Genomic DNA, 22,320 nt, shown 5'->3' on the forward strand with positions numbered 1-22,320 from the left:
CAACTAGGTATAGAAAAAATGTCGATTGCTAGTTAACTAATCATTTTCATATCATTATCCCATTTGCTTTTATTCACGATCTAATTGCTTAATATTCTCAAAACTAAACAAGGTTGTTTCGTTTTTCGCTATTTTTTCTTGTTTAAATTAAAAAGTTCCCAATTAAACTACTCTAACTTTCCAATTAACTTTGTTTTGTTCTAAACGAGGCTACGCTTATACTTAGTCATAGCTCGTTGTGAAAGATAAACCGTTTCCCATGATTTACTATCGATATCGACTAAATAAATATAAATGTTTATGTAAAAGGGAAACAGTTGCAGTAATTGTAGTGCCAATAAATGCATTTACTTATGTACAGTACATAATCAAATTATTTATATTTAGAATACTTATACTGGGTGGTGCATCGTCGTTGGAAATACAGAAAATGCCATGCAATGCACCCGGTATACTACACTTATAAAATTTATAAGTAAGTAAGCCAAAGACGACTGTCAAAAAATAACGTCACATGACATGACATCATCGATCCGTCTCTGATGCATCAATATAAAAATCCTCTGTGGTCTTGCTGGACAACCTTTAAATGGCAAATCACTATTTGTATGTAACGGAGTATATGCAACCAGTAATTTGCCACCAAATTTTATTTTTAAATTGAAAGTATTTATTCAAAAATATATTTAATATATTTAAACAAAAACAAAATATTTATTCAAAAATATATTTAATATATTTTTGAATAAATATTTTCAATTTAAAAATAAAATTTGGAGGCAACAAATTTACATACAAATTAATACAAATAGTGATTTGCTATTTAAAGCTTGTCCAGCAAGACCACAGAGGATTTTTATATTGATGCATCAGAGACGGAATCGATGTCATGTCATGTGACGTTATTTTTTGACAGGCTTGTTTGGTTTGGCGTTTCACTTGACACATTCGAATTTGATTTGCATTTTAGCTGATTTGTTGGGGTTTTGTGAGTATATTTTATGTTATTAATGTTTTATTATGTAGCTAGGTTTATACAGCATCACACTAGGTGTACAAATTTGGAAAGGCATTGTGTCAGGTCTTGAATTAGAGTGACATCATTGTGAATCTTAAAAAGGGGCTAAATATAGTTTTTAGTGTAGCAAGCGACAAGAACAAAAAAAGTTTGAAATAAAACACTCAACAATCATCCTTACAAAACTCCTGTAAATATTTTGTAACAAGGTTAAAAACGGAAAAAAAATATTTCTTTTGTAGTACCTTGGACTGGTAGCTGTTGGCGTACTTGGCGTTCTTCTCGCAACTTGCAGAGGCAATGGGGTTGCCCTGGGTGAAGGGGAAGGAATGGGACTTACGCTACTTGAACTATGACTGTCGGAGTGTAGACTTCCGGTAGACTGATAGTGGACGGCACGTCGTTGAGGAAGGGAAGACCCTGTATATCTACTGAAACAAAATATATAATTATTAGTAGTGGGAACTATCGAATGAATACTATCGAAACATTCGATAGTTGCAATTCATTCGAATATTTCGATAGCTAGTAAAAAAACATTCGTTGAAAACTATTCGAATAAAAATTATTGAATAGATGCGTCATCTGCCTTGAAATATTGTATTCTAGTAATTCGGCAGCAAAAACCATTCATTTATAAAATTCATTCATTTAGAAAATTCATTTATTCGTCAGGATCGATTATAATAAAATATTAACTGGATTTTAGTTGTCGCCCGGCGACGTAGGTTTCTTTCCGAAAAACCCGGTCGGTGGCAATGCTATGAAAGAAGCCGGCATCTTTGATTTTTTGTGGAGTCAGATAAAGATAAGGACACACTATTTTTTTTTATTGAGGTGCTAGTATTTACACAGAAAATACATTATGAAGGGCGCTGTTGCCATATATTGGTATTAGTCTCGGTATTAATTGATATTAGCAAAGAATAATTATTGTTTGGCTTTAGTAGTTAGGGATAGTATGTCTATATATTTTATATTTTTTTATTAATATTCTGTTGTTACACTGCAATAATACTTGTTATTTTGGATGTAGGAAAATTATTTTTAATGTGTTTAAGCAAAGACTGGTTTAATAAATAATAATAACAGTAATAATTTGTTATACCTATTAACAACAAAATTTGAAATCATTTAATATAAACATTTTTTTTAAGTAGTAGCAAAATATAAACAACAAATTTGATGTCAAAATTATTTATATTAGATCCTATTTAAAAATAATATAGTCTCTCAATTTTTTGTGGCAACGTTGGTTTATTAAATAATAATAATTACAGAACTAATTTGTTATATTAACAACAAATTTTAAAATCATGAAATATAAACATTTATTAATTTTCTAAGCGTGCAGTGTAATGCAAGGAAAATATAAATAAAAATTAGAAATCAAAATTATTTATATTCGGTACTTTATATTACTATTTAATAATAATAATATTTACTTTTACTGGTATTTACTTACTAAAAAATAAATGAAATATTTCTTCGCAAAAAACTACATGTAAGAGAATTAGCATAAACAAAATACAAACATCGTTAACTTTTTTTTAAATTGGCACGTGTAAAACTTTTAATTTAATTTTCTCACCCCATAGTCTGAGTTCGATAACCATTTACTTAACCACATTAATTAATATAATTATTAAGTTCAACTAATTCATATTATTAAAACATCTAAAATACAAATATGTATTTTTAAAATTAATTGTAAGTTCATCTCATCTCTCTTAAAAATTGCTACTTCTCAAAATTTCCCATTAAAAAATAGACCATATACCATATAAAATTAAATAATTGAAAGATCGGGCTACGGAAAATCACACAAACTTTCGGAAAAATTTTGACCACCTGCACACGCACACAATCGTCAATTAAACAAACTACTATTTTAGTATTTTAAATATTTTAATAAACGCAAAAATAGCACAGTATTTATAAGGCGAAGTTATAAAAATTTGGAAGAATTAATAATGCACTGACGCACACAAAAATCAAACGAATACTAAATTTCATTTATCAAAAACATTCGATAGTCGTGGCTCAACAATAACCATTTAGTCGCACGGCGAGGTTGTCACATATGCTTTAGTATACAAATGAATGAATGATTTTATTCGAATAAAACCATTCGATAGTTGAAATCATTCATTCAGTAACCATTCGATAGTCTAATTCATTCGATAGTTCCCATCGCTAATAATTATATTAAATAAATACTGATTTTTATTGTACAGAGTGCCCCATTTTCATGCTTTATGCTGGGTTTCTCGTTTATGAAAAAATATACGAAGATCCTCACATTACTGTACTACTTTTATATGAAACTAAAGAAGATACACACAGATTTGTCCTAGCTTTCTTAGTTCCTGAGGTACAGGGCGACTTTGAAACTAATGATCCATTTTTCGATTTCCTTTGTATCTCGCTTATCTTATAATTTATCAAGAAGGTGAAAACTGTATCCCATATAATTTTTCACGTAGAATCCAGAGGCGTAACTAGTTTTTCATTGGTAGCTGTCATTTTCGAAATACGACTCAAACTTATGCTTTTTTTTGAATGAGACACCCTATATATTATTATTTTTTATTTAATTTGCCTTTTTATGTCAGTAAAAAGTAGTACCACAGATTATACAGATCATAAACTTTGTTTTTTCTTTATTGTTTTTCGTGGTTCCAATTTTCGGAATCGGGCACTAGTTAGGTTACTAGTTTGTGCACATAGCACGCCCACTTATGGCCTCTAAAATTGTGCACATCAGCGCCTGACCGGCACAGTTATTAGAGAGATATCGGAAAACCGAATAGCGTCATGCAGTATTTACGCGTACCTTATGGTTACGATATGCGCGAGTCAATTTTTAACGCAACACCCGCTAATAACGTTACCGCCTGACGTAATTTGCGGATCAATTACACCAAGCGCTATTTCTAAATAACGTTTAAAAATTGCTTAAATGGGCATGTGCCGGAATTTGACAACCGGGGCCGGCCGGCGAGATCTTTTATTTTAGATTGTGTTTGAATTGTTTTGAATTATTACTTTAGTTTTATTAGGTAATTTGATATTTAAGAAGCTGGGATTAGTTTTAATTAAATAAATATGGCCCAAAATATGGATTCCACCTCTTTCAATATTAAAGAACCTATAATGAGGCTTAGGTTTACAGCAGATGACGACATAGCCCTTCTAAGAGAATTTGTTGCTTGTTGCCCTAAACCCACTGGCAGACGTTGAACAATAAAGCATTTTAGCCCTTTAGTTTTAAAATACCTAGTAAACAAAACAATTTCAAAGTTTTAAATTCAAAGTTAGGTTAAGTTTAAATAGCGGACGCGAGGCGAACAGAATTCTTTCCGATCCGATAAGTATAAATGAAGAGAGTTAATACCACCTCACGTAAAGGAAAAACACCTGGCCTTATTAACGTCCATGCACGCTATTCGGTTTAGCGATATCTCTCTATTACGCTGTTTATTGTTATTTTACGGGAGTTTATTTTTGCGCACAGGAAATTTTACTCCTTTGCACATCGTCATAAAAAACAATTTTCGTACCACGAATTAGGGACAAGATTTTTATCTGTATACTTATAGGATACCTAATCTGTGGTAGTACAGTGATGTGAAAACCGCATCTTTGTATCTCTACTCATAACGAGAAATCCTGTAAAACAAACGAAAATAGGACACCCTGTACAGATTAATTATTACAACAGTTAGTTTTAAAATGAAAATGAACAACATAAGGCATTCCATTAAAAGAAATCTTGCTACTAGATTTACCAAATGCGGTATTATTTGTCTTGAATAAAATTAAAAAAAAAATAGTAATAATAACAATGTAAGAACTAAGAAAAAGTCATAGCCTATTCAATTTTAAGCACATTGATCTACTTTGCCTTTTATTAATTCTAATTACTCCAACACTGATTGATGTATTTAGATTGGATGTAATTATGTCAGGCAATACGAAACGTTATTGATATTTTCTTGCTAACTACATTAACTAGGGACGTCCGAATGTATCGATTAATTAAAATATCGATAGTTTTGTTTTGTAAAAATTTCGATACATATCAGCAGAATTGAAAAAAATCGTTTTTTTTTAATTTTTAAAGAAAACGTTTTTCTTATGGTTTTTATTGTTTTAAACACGATTTTCACTCCAAGTTAGCACTCAAACACAAAATTCATTCCAGGCATTTTGTAAACACTTTTCTGTTACAACCAAACATGTTCTAAAAACAAGTAAATGGTTATTTAAACACGTTTAAAACACTTGTTTTTAAACAAAACTTTATACATTTAAACCGGATGCTTATCAGTGATATTTTTGATTGCAAAAATATCAGCGTTTAAATTTAATAATCGGATAATAAATATAGGAAGCCATTTTTTTATACCTAGTTTTACAATAATTTGATTAGTTAATTTATTTAAATCGATTTTGAAATTTAAACAGATTTTTTATTATTGTTAAAAATGGAAAATTTTGTTGTTTAAAAAAAACACAGGGTGTCCCAGAAATAAGTGCAAGTATTTTAAGGGGTGGTAGCTATCTCGACAAAAGAAACATATTTTCTCTTTATCGTTTTTCAAATAAGTCCAAAATAACGGAGTTATTTTGGATATGTTGTATGTAATATACTTGCACTTATTTCTGGGACACCCTGTATAGTCCTAGCAAACCAATAGTATGAGCAAACCATGTGTATATCGATATTTTTTTATTAATTCGAACATCCCTATTAACTACCTTAACCTTTTTTTGCGTTTATAGCGTACGAAACAGTTTATTAATAATTATTATCATTAAGTAGTGGAAGTTTCTATTTAAAATTGTGACACATAATTTCTGCAATGATTAATGAGAAATGTTTATATTTTATTTATTAGTGTTCTAATATAACTTTTCCCATCGATTGTTAATTTTTACTTCTACCGTTGATTGAAAGAATTGGGAAGATACGGAACCTAATGGGTGAATTAGTGATAAGGCTCATTTGATTTCACCTTAGTCTCAAGTGCTGTACGGTGGAGACACCAATCGCTCTGCGGTCAACACATAAAACACTTATTCTCTAATACGGCCAGCGAAGGCATATCGAAGACGGTGTGGACCTGAAAGCGATACTGTTGCCATATTAGAATGTGTAATATCTGTAATACGTTTGACGAACATATCTTTGGATGAAAAATCTGCGTTTATGTATTGCAAATTTATTCGTGTTAAACATAGAATAAACAACAAAAATAAAAATTCTTTTATAGGTACCGAATATGTCCTATGATCGGAAAAAGTCGTCTAGTTGGCTTGGAAATGACGATTTTTTATTATTTACCTAATTTACCATAATATTTTACATATGAAATAATAGCGACCTTCATTTCCAAGCCAACTTTGACACCGTTCTTTGTTTAATCATATAATAATATATTAAATTGTTTAATGATAGAAAATCCGTATTATTAACGTACCGTTCCCAAAATCCGTAAATCTACGGATTAATCAGTAGTTCTGTCTCCGGCAACTACTCACTCTGTCGACTGAAAGCAGAACTACGGTACAGTATTCTTTATCCGCTGCGCTGTAAACGACTATCAGAGCGCAGTGGCGCAGAGCTAAACTAAATCTCGGAATTCTAAGACTGACGGTAACGCCTTGCTACATCTCGGACAGGTTTTGTGCCGCGAAATCGCCCATAAGGTTGCGCATCTTCTTATTTCTTCAATTAACGCTTTTACTTTGTATATTTATCAAAGAAAAACCTACTAAATTTAATGAGGATGCAGTCAATAATCCAAGCTAATAAATCACAGGCTAATAAAACTACTTTTGATTTGTCAAGCTTTCGAAAAATTTATTCCCATCATCAGAACAGTTTGAATGAGTCAATTAACAAAACAACATCCTTTGCACAATAAGGCCTTACAAACTAACATCCTTGAACACTGGAATCGCAAAGGATTTCCTTTAACTATACTAGTAAACTCTCATTTAATCATCATTATATCTCTTCTGATATTATACGAGATCTCTGTAGTATCAATGAGCGGCGTGCAGATCATGGAAGCAAGGGAAGCAGTGCTTCCCCTAAACAAATTACAAAACATCATATCTTAAAATGTAATCTAATTTTTAAAATATGGAACAATTCATTTGGTTTATATTAAAAATGCTGAAACATTATTTTAATTATCAAGCCCATAACAAATGCAGCCTTGACTCCGACCGAGCAACAGTAGAAAATCCACTAAATAGATTTAACCACAAAAATAAAAAATTGTATTAGACATTTTTATCCCGAAAAACAATACGAACAATTTAAATGCTTAACAGGGTGTGAAAATATAAATAAGTTATTTGGTTGGCCATGTTTATCATTTGAAAATGAAAAGGGTCTCTGGAATAAAACTAGTTTTTTCCAATTTAAACAATTTCCATAAAGCTGTAAAAAGCCACATTATGTCCAAAGCACATTTGCCGGTTCTCAGAAAAGAAAAAAGTCTTTGGCAAAACCAGAATTGAAAAGGAATTGAATAAGCAGTTGGAAATTAGTCACCGCCAACACAATGAACTAGTCGATAAAAATAGACAAATATTAAAAAGATTTATCGATGTCGTTTGTTTTCTCGGACAGACCGATATTCAGCAACCAATAAACTGTAGATTTGATGGTTTAAATGATTTTAAATTCCTCGAGCTCTGCAATTTTGATGCATATAAAGGAAAAACTCTTCCAGAAGATGCGTTTAAATCTTTTCTTCTTCATTATGGCCAGTTCTTCGACCGAGTGTTACTGCGATCTGAACTAAAAGTGATTTACGAACCTGATGCAATTTTTAAAAAGTAAGGAGCTAGAAGATGCCTACACCGAAGTGTCGAAATTGTGTAAATTAGTATTGACAATACCTGCCACAAGTTCATCAGCAGAACGCAGTTTTTCAACACTTAACGCATAAAAAATTTCGTGAGAAATTCAGTTGTCCAAGTTGTCCATCCAAAATAAACTTCCCCAAAACATGTCGGATCATCCACGTTTTTGTGATGACGAATTTGCAAAGAGTGATCGAAGGATCGAGAAAGTTTCTAAAAATTGCATTCCTAACTTAAAATTTCACCACACGCCCCTGGTGTCAACAGGGCCGGGCGAACCGGGCGGCCGCCCGGGGCGCCGGATGCGAGGGGCGCCACGACACTAACTAAAATATTTAAAAACAGTAATCTAAACAAGTAGTAACGAATAACCAGATCAATAATTAATCGATACTATCAATTTCCACATTAAAATAATAGCAATTATAGTCTGTAAAACGAATAACTTTGAATTTGACAGTTCCCGCGGGCTTTTATAGTATTAATTTTATTAGGTCAGCAACTTGCGGCCATGCTGACGTAATGCCGTCTCTAATAGAACAGCTTCGGAGCGAGATTTATGACGTCACGCTAGTTAGATACTACAGATTAATAAATATGTTGTAGAATACATGGAAAACATAATTATTCCTCGTATTTTTAGTTTGTATTTTAAAAATGATATAGTTTACATGAAATATACATAATATACAGTTAATAAATACAATATATATACCTATTTATAGTAATATGAGGCAAATATTCATTCGCAAGAAGCTGAAGAGGATCCCGATATCTTTATTGTCAAAAAAAGCTTGTCTCATTAATTAAATTAATTTATTCACAGTAGTGGGAAAGATATCAATCTTTTGGTGATTTTGATTGTTGCGGATTGAATATGTAATAATACACGGAAAATGGTAGTAGAATCGTAGAATTTTCTCATTAAAGGAATCACACAAAAAAAATCACAAAGAAATGCATCTCAAACACTGGCTGATCCTCATTTTGAAGCCGAAATAACTGTATATGATTATATACTGATTCTGCACGAAATAATTGACTGTGAAAAAGAAAAGAAAAGTTCATATAGAAAAATAATGCAACTGCTTGCAACTAAATACTAATGTTTTCAAAGAGCACTTATACCAGAACGAGACTGCCGAAGTTGGAATTCTATTTCTTATAACTCTATATACCGGGTGCGTCTGAAAAGTGGCTCACCCCTATAAATTGTTTATTTTTTCGGAAGAAAAAACGAGACTTGGTATGTTAGTATACGACATTAGGATTAATTGACATATTCATTTGTTTTTGGTCACTTCCTGTTTCACCGGAAATTACTACAACTTTTGATTTTTAAATGGCACTCTCGGTATATTTCTATTTTATGCGATAGAAAATGACACTCTGAATAGAATGACATATTATATGAAAGTATATAAATAATAAACCATATTATGGTTTATTTGAAATTGTAACATGCGGTTCAAAACAATTTGACTGGAAATACCAAGTGTGTGGTATCAAATTATTCGTAAAAAAATGTTTTTTCCAAATATGCTAATGAGCCACCCTTGTTCCATTTGAAAAAAATTGATATATGATTAAAAATACGATTTCAGCATCTTTTAACCGGCCTGAACAAGACACGAAAAACATTAAACTATCAAATCTATTTTTCCAAGTCTCCTTGTTTAAAAATTAGTGTTTTTAAGACAGCCATGGCACTCTAGATTGAAATTTAAAATACGATTTTTTAAGTAAAAATGTGACATATGATATACCATTCTACTCAGAATGTCATTTTTTATCGAATAAAGTAGAAATATACCGAGGGTGCCATATAAAAATCAAAAGTTTTAGTCATTTCCGGTGAAACAGGAAGGGACCAAAAATAACTGAACCCGTCAATCAATCCTAATTTATGTCATATACTCACATACCAAATCTTGTTTTTTTATCTAAAATAATATAAAAATTGTAGTGGTAAGCCACTTTCGAGACGCACACGATGTAGAAAAAAAAATAACAACCGCAGAATAAGATTGAACGAAGAGGAGAATTTTGAAGAATCTTTAAGTGAAAATATATTGTTATCCTGCTAAGCATATTTATATAAATATGCTTAGTTGTAGGAATATATAAACAAGGGTTGTAGTTAAAGTATAGTATTGAAGGAAAGAGAGAGTTACAATAATTATTTCGTTTTAAAAACTAAGGGGTGGGGGCGCCAGATAGGGTACTCGCCCGGTCTCAATATTTCCCTTCCGCCGGCCCTGGGTGTCAATCCTTCTATGGGACACCTTGTCTTGTAATTTATTATAAAAATAATTATGGCATTTTAGAATATGATGTAGCTTGCATATAAAAACAGGTACATAGTTAATATTTTAGTTCGTTATAATAACGAAATGCCGGATGCTAGTTTAAATAACGCGGGATTGAGCGACGTACGTGCGTAGTATATTTAAATCAGATACCCAGTATCTAGGTACTAGAAAACGGATAATTATTACCTTATTAACACTTTAACAAGCCGGCAGTGAACCCGCAAATAGCTCGTTTAACGTATATCTCGATGGAATGTGGATAGTTTAGTTACCTACGGTACTTCTTTGAAGTAAATAACATCGCAAATTTATGCAGCTCTTAAATACTAGCTGAAAATAATTTAACTTATAAAATACTTGACCCAATCTCTGTAAGATATCAATACCGATAGTTATTCTTCTCACTTTTTTCTAAGCTTTTTAATACAGGGTGATCCAGGCTTCCGAAAAAGCTCTATATTATGGCGCGCTCAGGCGACTCGTGTACTTGACAAACATATTGATATGAACCGCCTATTTAAAAATAGACATATTTATTTCAATTCAAAACATTCATTTTTAAGACACTCTGTATACATAAACAAAATTACTGATTTTTAAAATATTATTCACAAACTAGGGAGAGGGAAATCAGGCGACGAACAGAGGTGATAGTTGTTAGATAATAGCTTCTAGACTACCATTCGAAACGAATTGATATTATTTTGGTTCTTGAGTTCTGTGACGAAGAATGTGATTAAACGTAAAGTAAATGTTTTCTCATAATTTAACTAATGTTAACTAAATCATATTATTTTGTTTTCTTGTTGTAATTCTGTTCTAAGGCTTTTCCTTATTCATTTGATCTGACAAAGACAATATATAACATATGTATGCATTTAATGGAATCTATCTATGCTGTAAATAATTTCAGTTTAAAAGTAATATAAATAAAACCGTTTACTGTTCCTTCGTGCCGATGTTTGTGGTTTGTGAGAATAAGGGCCTTGTTGAGTGTAATAACAATTTTCGACCGTGCATGGGCGAATATCTTAGCTCGCAAAAACGGCAAACAAAAACAATAAATAGAATATCTTATAGAATAACTTATAATTTATTAAATTATAAGATATTGGCACCAAACCTTCAACTTTAGCGTCGATTCTGCAACAAGGGACTTCGTACCTACGGGTGGGGACCCGTTAAACTAACAAAAAACTCTTCAGTTTTGAACGATATAAATGTGGCATGTTTTGAGTGTATTAAACTATAAACCTAGGTATGAGGACAGTTTCTATATTATTGTTTCTCTTTTATTAAAGTTCAGGACAGCATAGGTTTCTCTGCCGTGCTCTTTTACATGTGAATTCCAGGCAGAGTACGGCACTCCATTCATTTCATTTAATAAAATAAGTAGGGCTATTTACAAATTTAGCGTTTTATTTACATAACCTATTCTCCTCAAATTTCCCAAAATATTGGTTCTGTCGAGGCGCATGCGAGGTAATCACAATAAAAAAATATTTAACACAACGTAGGGTTCTTTCTTTCATTTAAATTTCTTGTTATACAGTTGGCCAAAATATTACTTCTTCAACTTTGTTGACGAATTTGGGTTGTTACACTACAATATGTAATTCGTAAACAGGGTATACAGGATGTGTATCTATACAGAATTTCTAAGTTATTTACTATAGGAGCTACGACGCACAATCGTCGAACCCTGTATGCCAATAAACAATACTTGCCGAGTAAGTACAGGAGTCAGTCAGAGTTTCCTTTCAGATTTTTGAAAAAGTTTATGGCTTACTAGATATTTCGGAAAAAACAAATTTCGGTTATTTTAAAAATTGTCCCTAATTCCATTATAATCTATTTTAGACACAAAAATTTAAGATAAAAGCTGTAGGTAATTACATCCTTAATGAGATTGTGTTCTCGGTTTTTTTTCTAAAGCCTGTCATTTTTGACATATTAACATGTTTTTTAAATGGAAACCATACTTGACCATTACTTCATAAAAAGAGTCATTTTTTAAGCTTTTCAGCGATATAAGCTATAATAATAGCCAATTCTTATCTTTCTTGACTAATTTCACTTAGTTGGTATGGTATTGTTATTGTGTTATGATTTATAACTTATAATAAAAAGGAATATTTCATTAAACGGTTCTTTAAAATAATTGTTGTTAACCATAGCGTATAAAAAATCTAAAATGGATAAGTCAGGTGATCGAAGAGGCCAATGCAATAATTGGTACACCTCTTCCTATCCCTGAGTTTGCATAATTATGATATAAATAATTTTTAACATTTCTTTCCTTATGGTGGGGAGCGTCGTCATAATGAAAGTCATGTTGGAATCACTCTATTAATGCGCGAGTCTCTAAATTTAACTTTTGACGTGTCTTGAAAACCATTCCCTAAAAAGTTTTTTCCCTAAAATTTTTTTCGAATATCGCCGAAAAGCTTAAAAAATGGTGCTTTTTGTGAAGTCATGGCCAACTATGGTTTCCATTTAAAAAAACATATATTTCTGTCATATGTCAAAAATGACAGGCATTAGAAAAAACGGAGAACACAGTCCGATTGAGAAGGTGATTATCTACAACTTTTATCTGAAAACATTTTTTCTAAAATAGATTATAATGGAATTAGAAACAATTTTTGAAATAGCCGCAATTTGTTCTTTTCGAAATATCTAGTAAGCCATGAACTTTTTCAAAAATCTGAAAAGCGCATATTTATGACCCCAGAAAACTGCAATTCTTTCCCGATTTAACCGACTTCCAGTAGTTTCCGAGATACCCGTAGAAAAAATCGTAGAAAACTCACCCTGTATATTGATACTGAAACAAATAAACATTATATTTTTTCGATTCCTCTTACAAATATTTTTTCTTTCAGTTTGTGACTGACGTCTTTTATTATTGGGCTACCCTGTAAATCTCATAGAAACAAGTAAACATAGAGGAGCCCTAACATACTAAATAACTATTGGCTAAATAAAGAACAAGAAAATAAAATAAAGTGAATGTTTTAATACCTTCTATTTGCGTTTTCTATTCTGAGAGTAGAAAAACTTCCAGTCCTCTGTTTGATGTCTTTCATCGAGGCATTTCCGTTGATATTCAGAGGAGTCGTGGGAGTACTGGAGTTCGAGGAGCTGCTTCTCAGCCCTTCTAAAGCGTTGAGGCGTCTTAAGGCATCTGCCAGGGTACCCTAAAAATGTAAACTTTGCTAAAACAAACTGAAATAATAATCCTCCTCTACGCTACATGCAAAGTTCCCCGCGAATAACTTTTGGAACTATAATAATAATAAGGAAGGAATAAACAGTAACTCCTAGATATCTTCTAGACGTTACTGGAAAAACTCAGTGGTTTTCTTATTTTGCATCGCACCTTGGCTAATATCCAAGTTAAGTTGATTTGGTTTTATGTCGACTTTCTAATATGGAGAGCAACCGATATTTTTTTTTCTCTATTTTTGAAAACTTGCAATTTTGTTGGCAGTTTTGTTTTGTCGGTTTGATATACACTATGATACCTGGTGCTACATTTGAAAAAAATATTACAGAGAAAATTGAAATACTCGTTTATTTCTTGTTTTAGTTTGTGAAAAAGTGGATACTTAATATGTATTTTCTGCTTATTTTGGTGGATTTTTCTTGGTAAGTCCAAAAGGGGGTAAAGTACTTACTTTTTTTACCTTACTTTTTTGCTCTGAGTGAAAATACTGCACTTTTTATTCCGATAAACATATCTACACAAGAACTATTTATAGTTCTTAAATCTCTTAAATTCAAGATGGAATACGACAATTTCGGATAAATATATAACCATTTACGTCAGCATTAATTTATTTTCAATTTAATAAACTTCTAATAAATTGTACTCGGCTACAGAGTACAATACTAATCGTGAAACATTTAATAATCTATCTCAAGTCTATTTAGTGAATAATTATTATATTAATCATTAACAGTGAATAAAAAATCAATTCTTATTTATACAGGGTGTTTCAAAAAACATGTGCCATCTCTCGTGAGGATATTCCTCACGTAAAAATAAGATTTATTTTTCATATCAATATAAGTCCGATTCTGCTTTGTTTCATAGCTACAGGGTGTTTAATAAACAGCTACAGTAACTTTAATAAATCGAAAAAAAAAACTTTAAGTTACTCTAAATCAGATATATTTTAAAGTTAAAAAAGTGTCGACATATTCATCAGAGACGTGCATATTATGGGTTATCAGTGGAAAATTTTTCTAAAAAAGCATGTAGGCCACTGACTTTTTTCTCTTGTTAGTGTAAGCAGTTTAATGCCGATTAAAAGTTGTCTCTTGATATTTTGTCGATTTCGGCCTCCTTGATGAGATAAATGCAATTTTATTAATTTGCTTTGCTCCAAGTCTAATAGCAATCTTTAAAACATTTTAATATCATTAATTTGCGAAAGTTTTACATAAGTATTCATTGATTCCTTATCAAAAAATATGAAAAAGAAATCCTATAAACAGGGATATGGAAATGCATAGTTTTAGAGTTACAGGATGTTAAGATTTTAAAATTAGGTTTTTTTGTAATTATCATAAATATATGTACTATTATTTTTTTTATTTTGTATATAAATTGTTGTAGGTTGGACTAATAATAATAATAACTAATAGTAATAATATTTAATAATAAATTAAGTAAAATAATTAATTTTATTTTTATTTTAATTTTATTAATAGTGATTAATAAAATTGCGTTTTTCTCACCAAGGAGGCTGAATTCGACAAAATATCAAGGGATAACTTTTAATTGGCATTAAACGGCCTACACGATTTGACATTAAAAATAAATTGAATTTGAAAAATAAATCTTATTTTTACGTGAGAAATCTCCCCACGAGAGATAGCACATGTTTTTTGAAACACCCTGTATAGATCTTGTCCCACAAAGCTACAAGTGCTATAAAATTATATTATATTATTTATTTTTATATTTTTTATGCCTTTCACACAAATCTCTGGTATTTCGGGTGAAAGGCCGCGTTGCAAGGCCCGGCTTCTAATTGAATTAAATTATTCTGGGTGCCGGGCCACAGCGGCATCCAAGGCAACGAAAAAGCCAATGAGCTAGCTAGGCAAGGATCATCGGCATCCTATCTTGGTCCAGAGCCAGTACTGGGAATACCCAAATGTATGGCCCGTAGTGCACTAAAACTCTGGATCAGGGACAAGCAGAATGTCCACTGGAGAAACAGACAGGGGCGCAGGCACATCAAGGCTTTTATCCAAGGACCTAGCTCTAAAACCGCAAAAGAAGCTTAGCAGGAATAAATTGCGGATTACAAAACAGGCCTCTTGACGACTATAACCTAACCTAACCCTCAAAGCCGGGTCCAAAGGGCGGATCCGCAGGCCGGGCCTTTCTGTATATGGGGAGCTAATGCACATACCCCGAGGCAAAATTCACAAAATTGAACGAGAAAACATGAGACAACTTTCCACACTATTCAGCCAACCTTGGCTAACTTCACTTCATGTTTTAAAAGATGAAATATAAGAGAACATAATTGAAAATCTGGCAGTAGTCTTCTGTTTCTATCGTTTCAGAGAACGTATAATAATTAAAAATAAATTTATAATATTAATTATTGTAGGTTGTAGGTATTAACTATTGTACAGGGTTATTTCTTGTCGCCTACTTTGTTTAAAATCTATATCAAGGAAGCTCTGGATGTATGGAGACGTAAGTGCTCAGGAATGGAGATACAGATTGGTAATCATTGCTTGACAACTTTGTTGTTCGCCGATGATCAGGATATAGTTGCTAATGATGAGGAAGATATTGACTATATGCTCAGAAAATTGAAAGAGGAGTACGCAGAATGGGGATTGAAAATGAACATGACAAAAACAGAACATCTAAAAATGGCAGACGATGGACAAGCAGACCGGAGCTTAGAACTCAGCAATATAAAACAATGCGAAGAATACAAATATTTAGGAACTATAATATCTCAAGAAGGAACATCAAACAGGGACATTCAACATAGAAACACAAAAATTCAATGTTTTGGTCGAATAAAATTAAATTAAAAACAAAAATAACAATCTAGAAATCGATAGTACAGCCTATTTTATCGTACGGGTCAGAATGCTGGCAATTGACTGAAAAAAAACAGGAAAAGAGTGGATGTTGTAGAAATGGATTTCTTGAGAAGAGCGTGTCAGATCTCAAGAACAGAACATATTCGAAATGAAGATATAAGAAGAAAGACAGGGAAGATATTCACAACTATAGTCAACATAGAAATAAGACAACTTGTTTAGTACATAGGACATGTGAAGAGAGCTGGGGAAGACCGATGGCCAAAAAGAGCTATAGAATATGCCCCTAGAAATCCAAGAAGAAGAGGAAGACCAGTGATATCATGGGAAGAACGAATTTGAAACACAATGAGAGATATGGCCATTAGAGATGACGAATGGCAAAACAGAAAAATGGCGATCGAAATGCGGGATGCGGCAGAGGCTGTATAGGACCTCCTATAGGATATATAGGATATATATATATATATATATATATATATATATATATATATATATATATATATATATATATATATATAAATGATTAATATAAATATTAATAAATAATATTTTCTTGCCTTTAGCTGTGTATTTTTTCAAATTTCGAAAAATCGAAAGTAGAGAAAAAAAAAAAATAACAAGTAAAAAGAAAATTGTTTTGCTTGTCGTAAAGGGGGGAACCAAGCTCCACTCCCACAACCGGTTTCTGGGCCTACCCTGCATCAGGTGGGCTGTCCAGAGGCTGGTTCTCACCGATACGGCAAGCAAAACTTCTTCTATATCAACAGACGATGTCGTAAAGTGTCGGTGAGATATTAGTGCATCTCCCGTCAAAAGATGGTAAAGAGCGTTTTTCGGCCCGCTCAAATATATGAAATGAACAAAATTCTTACAGCTTTAGTGCATATAATAAATAATATTTTCTTGCCTTTAGCTGTGTATTTTTCTAATTTCGAAAAATCGAAAGTAGAGAAAAAAATAACAAGTAAAAAGAAATTGTTTTGCTTGTCGTAAAGGAACCAAGTCAACTCCCACAAAACGGTTTCTGGGCCTATCCTTCATCAGGTGGGCTGTCCAGAGGCTGGTTCTCGATACGGCAAAAACAAAACTTATATCAGACGATGACGATGTCGTGTCGGTGAGATATTAGTGCATCTCCCGTCAAAAGTCATTTTAAAGCTGTAAGAATTTTGTTCATTTCATATATTTGAGCGGGCCGAAAAACGCTCTTTACCATCTTTTGACGGGAGATGCACTAATATCTCACCGACACTTTACGACATCGTCTGTTGATATAGAAGAAGTTTTGCTTGCCGTATCGGTGAGAACCAGCCTCTGGACAGCCCACCTGATGAAGGGTAGGCCCAGAAACCGGTTGTGGGAGTGGAGCTTGGTTCCCCCCTTTACGACAAGCAAAACAATTTTCTTTTTACTTGTTTTTTTTTTCTCTACTTTCGATTTTTCGAAATTAGAAAAAATACACAGCTAAAGGCAAGAAAATATTATTTATTAATATACACTAAAGCTGTAAGAATTTTGTTCATTTGATATATAATTATTGTAGGTACTAACCTTAAGACAAAGAATTTCATCTCCCTGTTCCAGAACTTTCCTTTCAAGATCAGCCACTCTTCCAGCGACTCCTCTATTTTCAGCTTCGAGCATCTCATCTAAAACAACGAAAACAAAAATCAATACAAAAATTAAATCGATCATATCAATAATTACAGAAACCTTGTTTTTGGTTTTGATGTGACCACACTGTTGGTTTTGACGAGCAAGATAATTTTGGTATATAACTGTAAGGCATTAAATTTTTTGGTATTGGTTTGTGTCTTTGTTTTTTTTTACTGGAATTTTTTAAAATATTTCGGCATTTTAATGATTGATCTTGACAGGTCGATATAACCTGTCTAGAGTTATGACGTTGTTAGTGTCATAAAAATACAGTTTTAAGAAGGTTTTAAGTTAGGTATACAGGGTTTTATGAATAAGTGCGAAAATTTAAATAGTCGTGATTGTTTTTAAAAAAATACCAAATTTATCATTTCACTCAAATAACTATCTACACGTGTTTATGTTTTGTCAATAATGACATGTATTGCTTATTTCCATTCTAAATATCTTGAGAACGGTTGCTCGTAACGATTTTCAACAAGAGAGCCTTTTTACGTAAAAAACAGTGAAAATGTATATTTTTTCACTCAGTAGTTTTATACAGGTTCAAGAGAAAAGTTATTACCCTTCAAACCAGTTAAAAATATGTAGGGGGCACCCCCTACAAGTAGGAGTTATATTGACATTAAAATCAAAGTATAGTAAACGCCATGAATGTTTGGGAGTGATTAATTGCTTGATGAAGTTAGAATCGACACGCGCGCAATCATTTTTACATTAAAAACGTAAATTTTTACCGCAGACGTAGGTTTTTAAAGGCCCGGTCTAATCATCTGCCTGCGCTCCTCCTACATATTCTAAAATGTTAGCGTGAATGACAAAGACGATACTATAACGCGTTTCTTTGATTGATTCGTTTTTATGCGTCAGTCCATTGGTGTGCTTGCAGTGCGACCAATGGGGCATTCCAGTTTATATTTATAACCAAATATATGTTTTGACCTTTGAATAAGAAGACTAAGGAAGGAGCATATCAAAAATCTTAGGTACACCGCGATGGGCCTCAAATATGGCCGACTTAAATTCCGGTTTATCAGTGTCGTTCTAATTTTATTTAAAAAATGTAAAACTATGATGTAAGGTAGACGTGGGATAGACTCAATAATTTGTTGTTTTATTTTACGGTGTGAATAAATGTTGGTAGTTATTAAAATTGTTATAAAAATAAATAATTCTAATAAAAATAGATAAGTTATAATAAGTATTTATTAACACAAACATCCGATACGCTACTGAAGCAGGTAAGTCAAATTAACGTATCTAAATTCTTTGACATCTAATCTTTGACAAGTAATAAATAAAAGCTAAAATGCAAGAAAAATATATAATTTAGTTAATTTAAGTGAATTTCATACATGATCGGTTTACTACACGTATGCATATTATATAGTTACTTACTAGCGAAAAGCTGTTATTATTTCACTCAATTTTTGCCGAGATCTACCGCACGCTACACAACTAACTATTTTAGAGTCTTTTTCGATAAATCGCGATAGTGTCACTGTAAATTTAAGTTCTGCCACAATTTCCATCTAGATTTACTACCTTTATACAACTATCAGTAGTAGAATAAATAATAAATAACATAAAATAAGCTCCGTAAAGACTGACAAATCCACAAAATTTCAAATCAAATTCAAATGTGTCAAATGAATCGTCAAACAGAACTGTCAAGGATCCCCACCCTAGAGTGCTTTTATGGTGCTTTTTCCGCCCGCCATGCATGAATACATGGATAGCATTATGCTCCTTCCTTAGTGTATGAATTCAAAGGTTTTGACAAGATTTTGACAGTTAAAACAACAGATTACGACAGATTATATATTGATTATTATATGACTTGAAACACCACGGCACTGGAATTAAGTTTTATGTGACCTTGAACAGATTAGTTCACATGGTAGCGACCGATGAATCACTCCCAAACATTCGTGGCGTTTACTATATTTATTATACTTTTTATTAGTTCAGAAATTATTTGGAAAAAATGAAACTTCTGCACCCTGTATCTCCGAAACGAAACATTTTAGGACATAAATTTATACGAACTTTTCTATTTTATCTGTAGAATATGCTGCCAGTTTCCTGAATACAATCCGGACCACCCTGTAGATAAAACCTGAGTACCTAATGGCACTACTTTCTTTAACGTTAGGTAGTTTATTAATAAAAATGAACCAACAACGGGTAACAAATTATTACTTTCTTACGTAATAAATCAACCTACATAAACCGATAAAAAGCAATAAAATATTAAAATGAGTTTCAGTGCATATATCACTTAATTATTTCAGTTTAATGGAGTTATAGAGGTGTAAAATATACCTCCGCTCCCATAAATTTAGAAGCAATAAAAAAGACATAAGGAAATAAAACCAGTGCTGTATAAACATAAAGGTTTTATGTTTATAAATAATACATATAAGTAGAAATAAAAATATTATTTTAAAGATTTTTTTTAATAGTCTATGTAAAAAATGTAAAAACTTTTAGTAATATATAATATATTTACTATACAGCTTGTATCAATAAAAAAAACTGCCTTATCCATACTGATGTATGTAAATGCATATAGTTATCTTAGAGTTTTTCCTATAAAGAGTAATTTTTAATAAAATGTTAACTTACTGTAAGAATTGGTTAAAGAATTCTGCAAAGCGGTTTTGTACAAATTAAGGTTCACATCAGACTTTTGTTTATATTTCTTAAACATTTTAATATTTGAAAACATTGTAATGTTTAAACGCCGTACATTTTAACACTGGAAACACTGTCACTGCCGTATAAGAATTTTTTGTCATTTTAGTAACTTAAAAATAAATATTGTCATTTGAATTATATTTAGAATACTGTGGTGTTCCGATAACTGATATTATATTAAAACTGAATTGAAAATAAGCCAGTTAATCACATGCGATATAGAAAGGTCGTGATCTATCTAAAATTTACATAAATTAATAAATGATGCATATACAACCATATACACATAAAATCAAAAAATATCGCACAGTAATATAAAAGTACTCTTAAAAGGCATATAGAATAGGGTACAGTCAAGCGTGGGGTTGTCCACTAAGGACACCAGCATTCATTAGTACGTCTAACAATTTGTTGCCATATTGTCGAATTTTCTATACTTCTACTGCTAAAGATGTTTTATTGTTTTTTTTTTATATAAAAACGGCTTTTCTTAATTTTCGCTTTTTCCACTGAGGTTCCCAGTGGACAACCCGACCATTTTATGTTGAGGTGCTTGGTCCACACATGATCTGCAATATCTCACTTCTTTGTTTCATCTATTTGCGTATGATTAGTTTCGCTAAGTCGTAGCCAGTGCTGCCAACTTTTTGAAAAAGAATTTCTCACGAAGGGGCACAATTTCTCGTTTTTTTTTCTAAAAATTCCCACGAGTTTTCAAATCCAATATAATGTCGTCTATTATTAAAATAATAATAGAGATATTGTTCTTTTTAACAGAAAATTTAAAAAATTTTCAAGCAAATTTCAAAATATACTTTTTTTTCGCCCAAAAAAAACTCATGCCGTGTTCCCGAGATCGAGAAATACCATCCCTATAGAAATATCTGCACTTATTTAAAATTCACTTTGTATATACGACGGGTACGAGAATAATGTCGGATGCCAAACGAAAATGTGTATTTAGTTGCGGTAATGTTTCCCTTTGCTTTCTGAATCACGAAATTTTCCAGGAATCGGGAAATTTCCCACGAGTTGGCATCACTGGTGGTCGTAGCCTTGTATATGTATACAGGGTGATTCAAAAGACATGTGCTATCTCTAGTGCGGAGATTCCTCACGTAAAGATATGATTACTTTTTTATATCAGTGTGGATCCGATTTAACTTTGTTTCGTAGCAACAGAGTTATTAGTCTTCTTTTTTTTTCGATTTATTATAATTTCGTTCCAAGCGCCATTAGTGATTCGAATGGCATTTTGAGGATCAAAGTTACTATAAGTGCTACATATTTTAATGCTAAAAAAGTGTCGATATATTCACCAGGGACGTGCATATTATGGGGTACACTGGAATAATTTTCTTAAAAAACATGTGCGCCACTGATAAAATTTATTTATTTAATCTAATTTGTTATTAAATTTTATTAAAATTTATAACACTTATGTTCACGGCTGCCTACAGGAAACTAAAGAAATAATGGTATTTCAGATAATTACAGAAGACCTATTTTTTAAAACTTTTAACACCCTGTAACTTTAAAACTATGCATTTCCGTACTCATGTTTATAAAGATTTTTTCTCATATTTTTTGATGCAGAATCAATGAGTAGGTACTTCTGTAACACTTTGACCATTAAATAAGATTAAAAACTTTTAAAGGTTT

General features: G+C 31.9%; 1 protein-coding gene across 8 annotated transcripts in view; it reads right to left on the bottom strand.

Moving 5' to 3' along the window:
* Positions 1–22,320, bottom strand: part of LOC115888162 (echinoderm microtubule-associated protein-like 2) — a 196,265-nt gene that overhangs the window by 25,487 nt on the left and 148,458 nt on the right. For 4 of the 8 annotated variants that reach the window (XM_030907766.1, XM_030907768.1, XM_030907767.1 and 1 more), the window contains 3 exons: positions 17,854–17,951; positions 13,240–13,415; positions 1,264–1,449 (listed from right to left, as the gene is read on the bottom strand). In XM_030907766.1, coding sequence (XP_030763626.1) covers positions 1,264–1,449; positions 13,240–13,415; positions 17,854–17,951 — 460 coding nt within the window. Of the gene's footprint in view, positions 1–1,263; positions 1,450–13,239; positions 13,416–17,853; positions 17,952–18,009; positions 18,195–20,586; positions 20,810–22,320 lie in introns of those variants that run through there. The other 4 variants (XM_030907763.1, XM_030907765.1, XM_030907764.1 and 1 more) reach the window with 4 other exon arrangements.

Source organism: Sitophilus oryzae, unplaced genomic scaffold, assembly GCF_002938485.1.
Source record: "Sitophilus oryzae breed Bouriz unplaced genomic scaffold, Soryzae_2.0 scaffold_684_pilon_pilon, whole genome shotgun sequence".
Lineage (NCBI taxonomy): Eukaryota > Metazoa > Arthropoda > Insecta > Coleoptera > Curculionidae > Sitophilus > Sitophilus oryzae.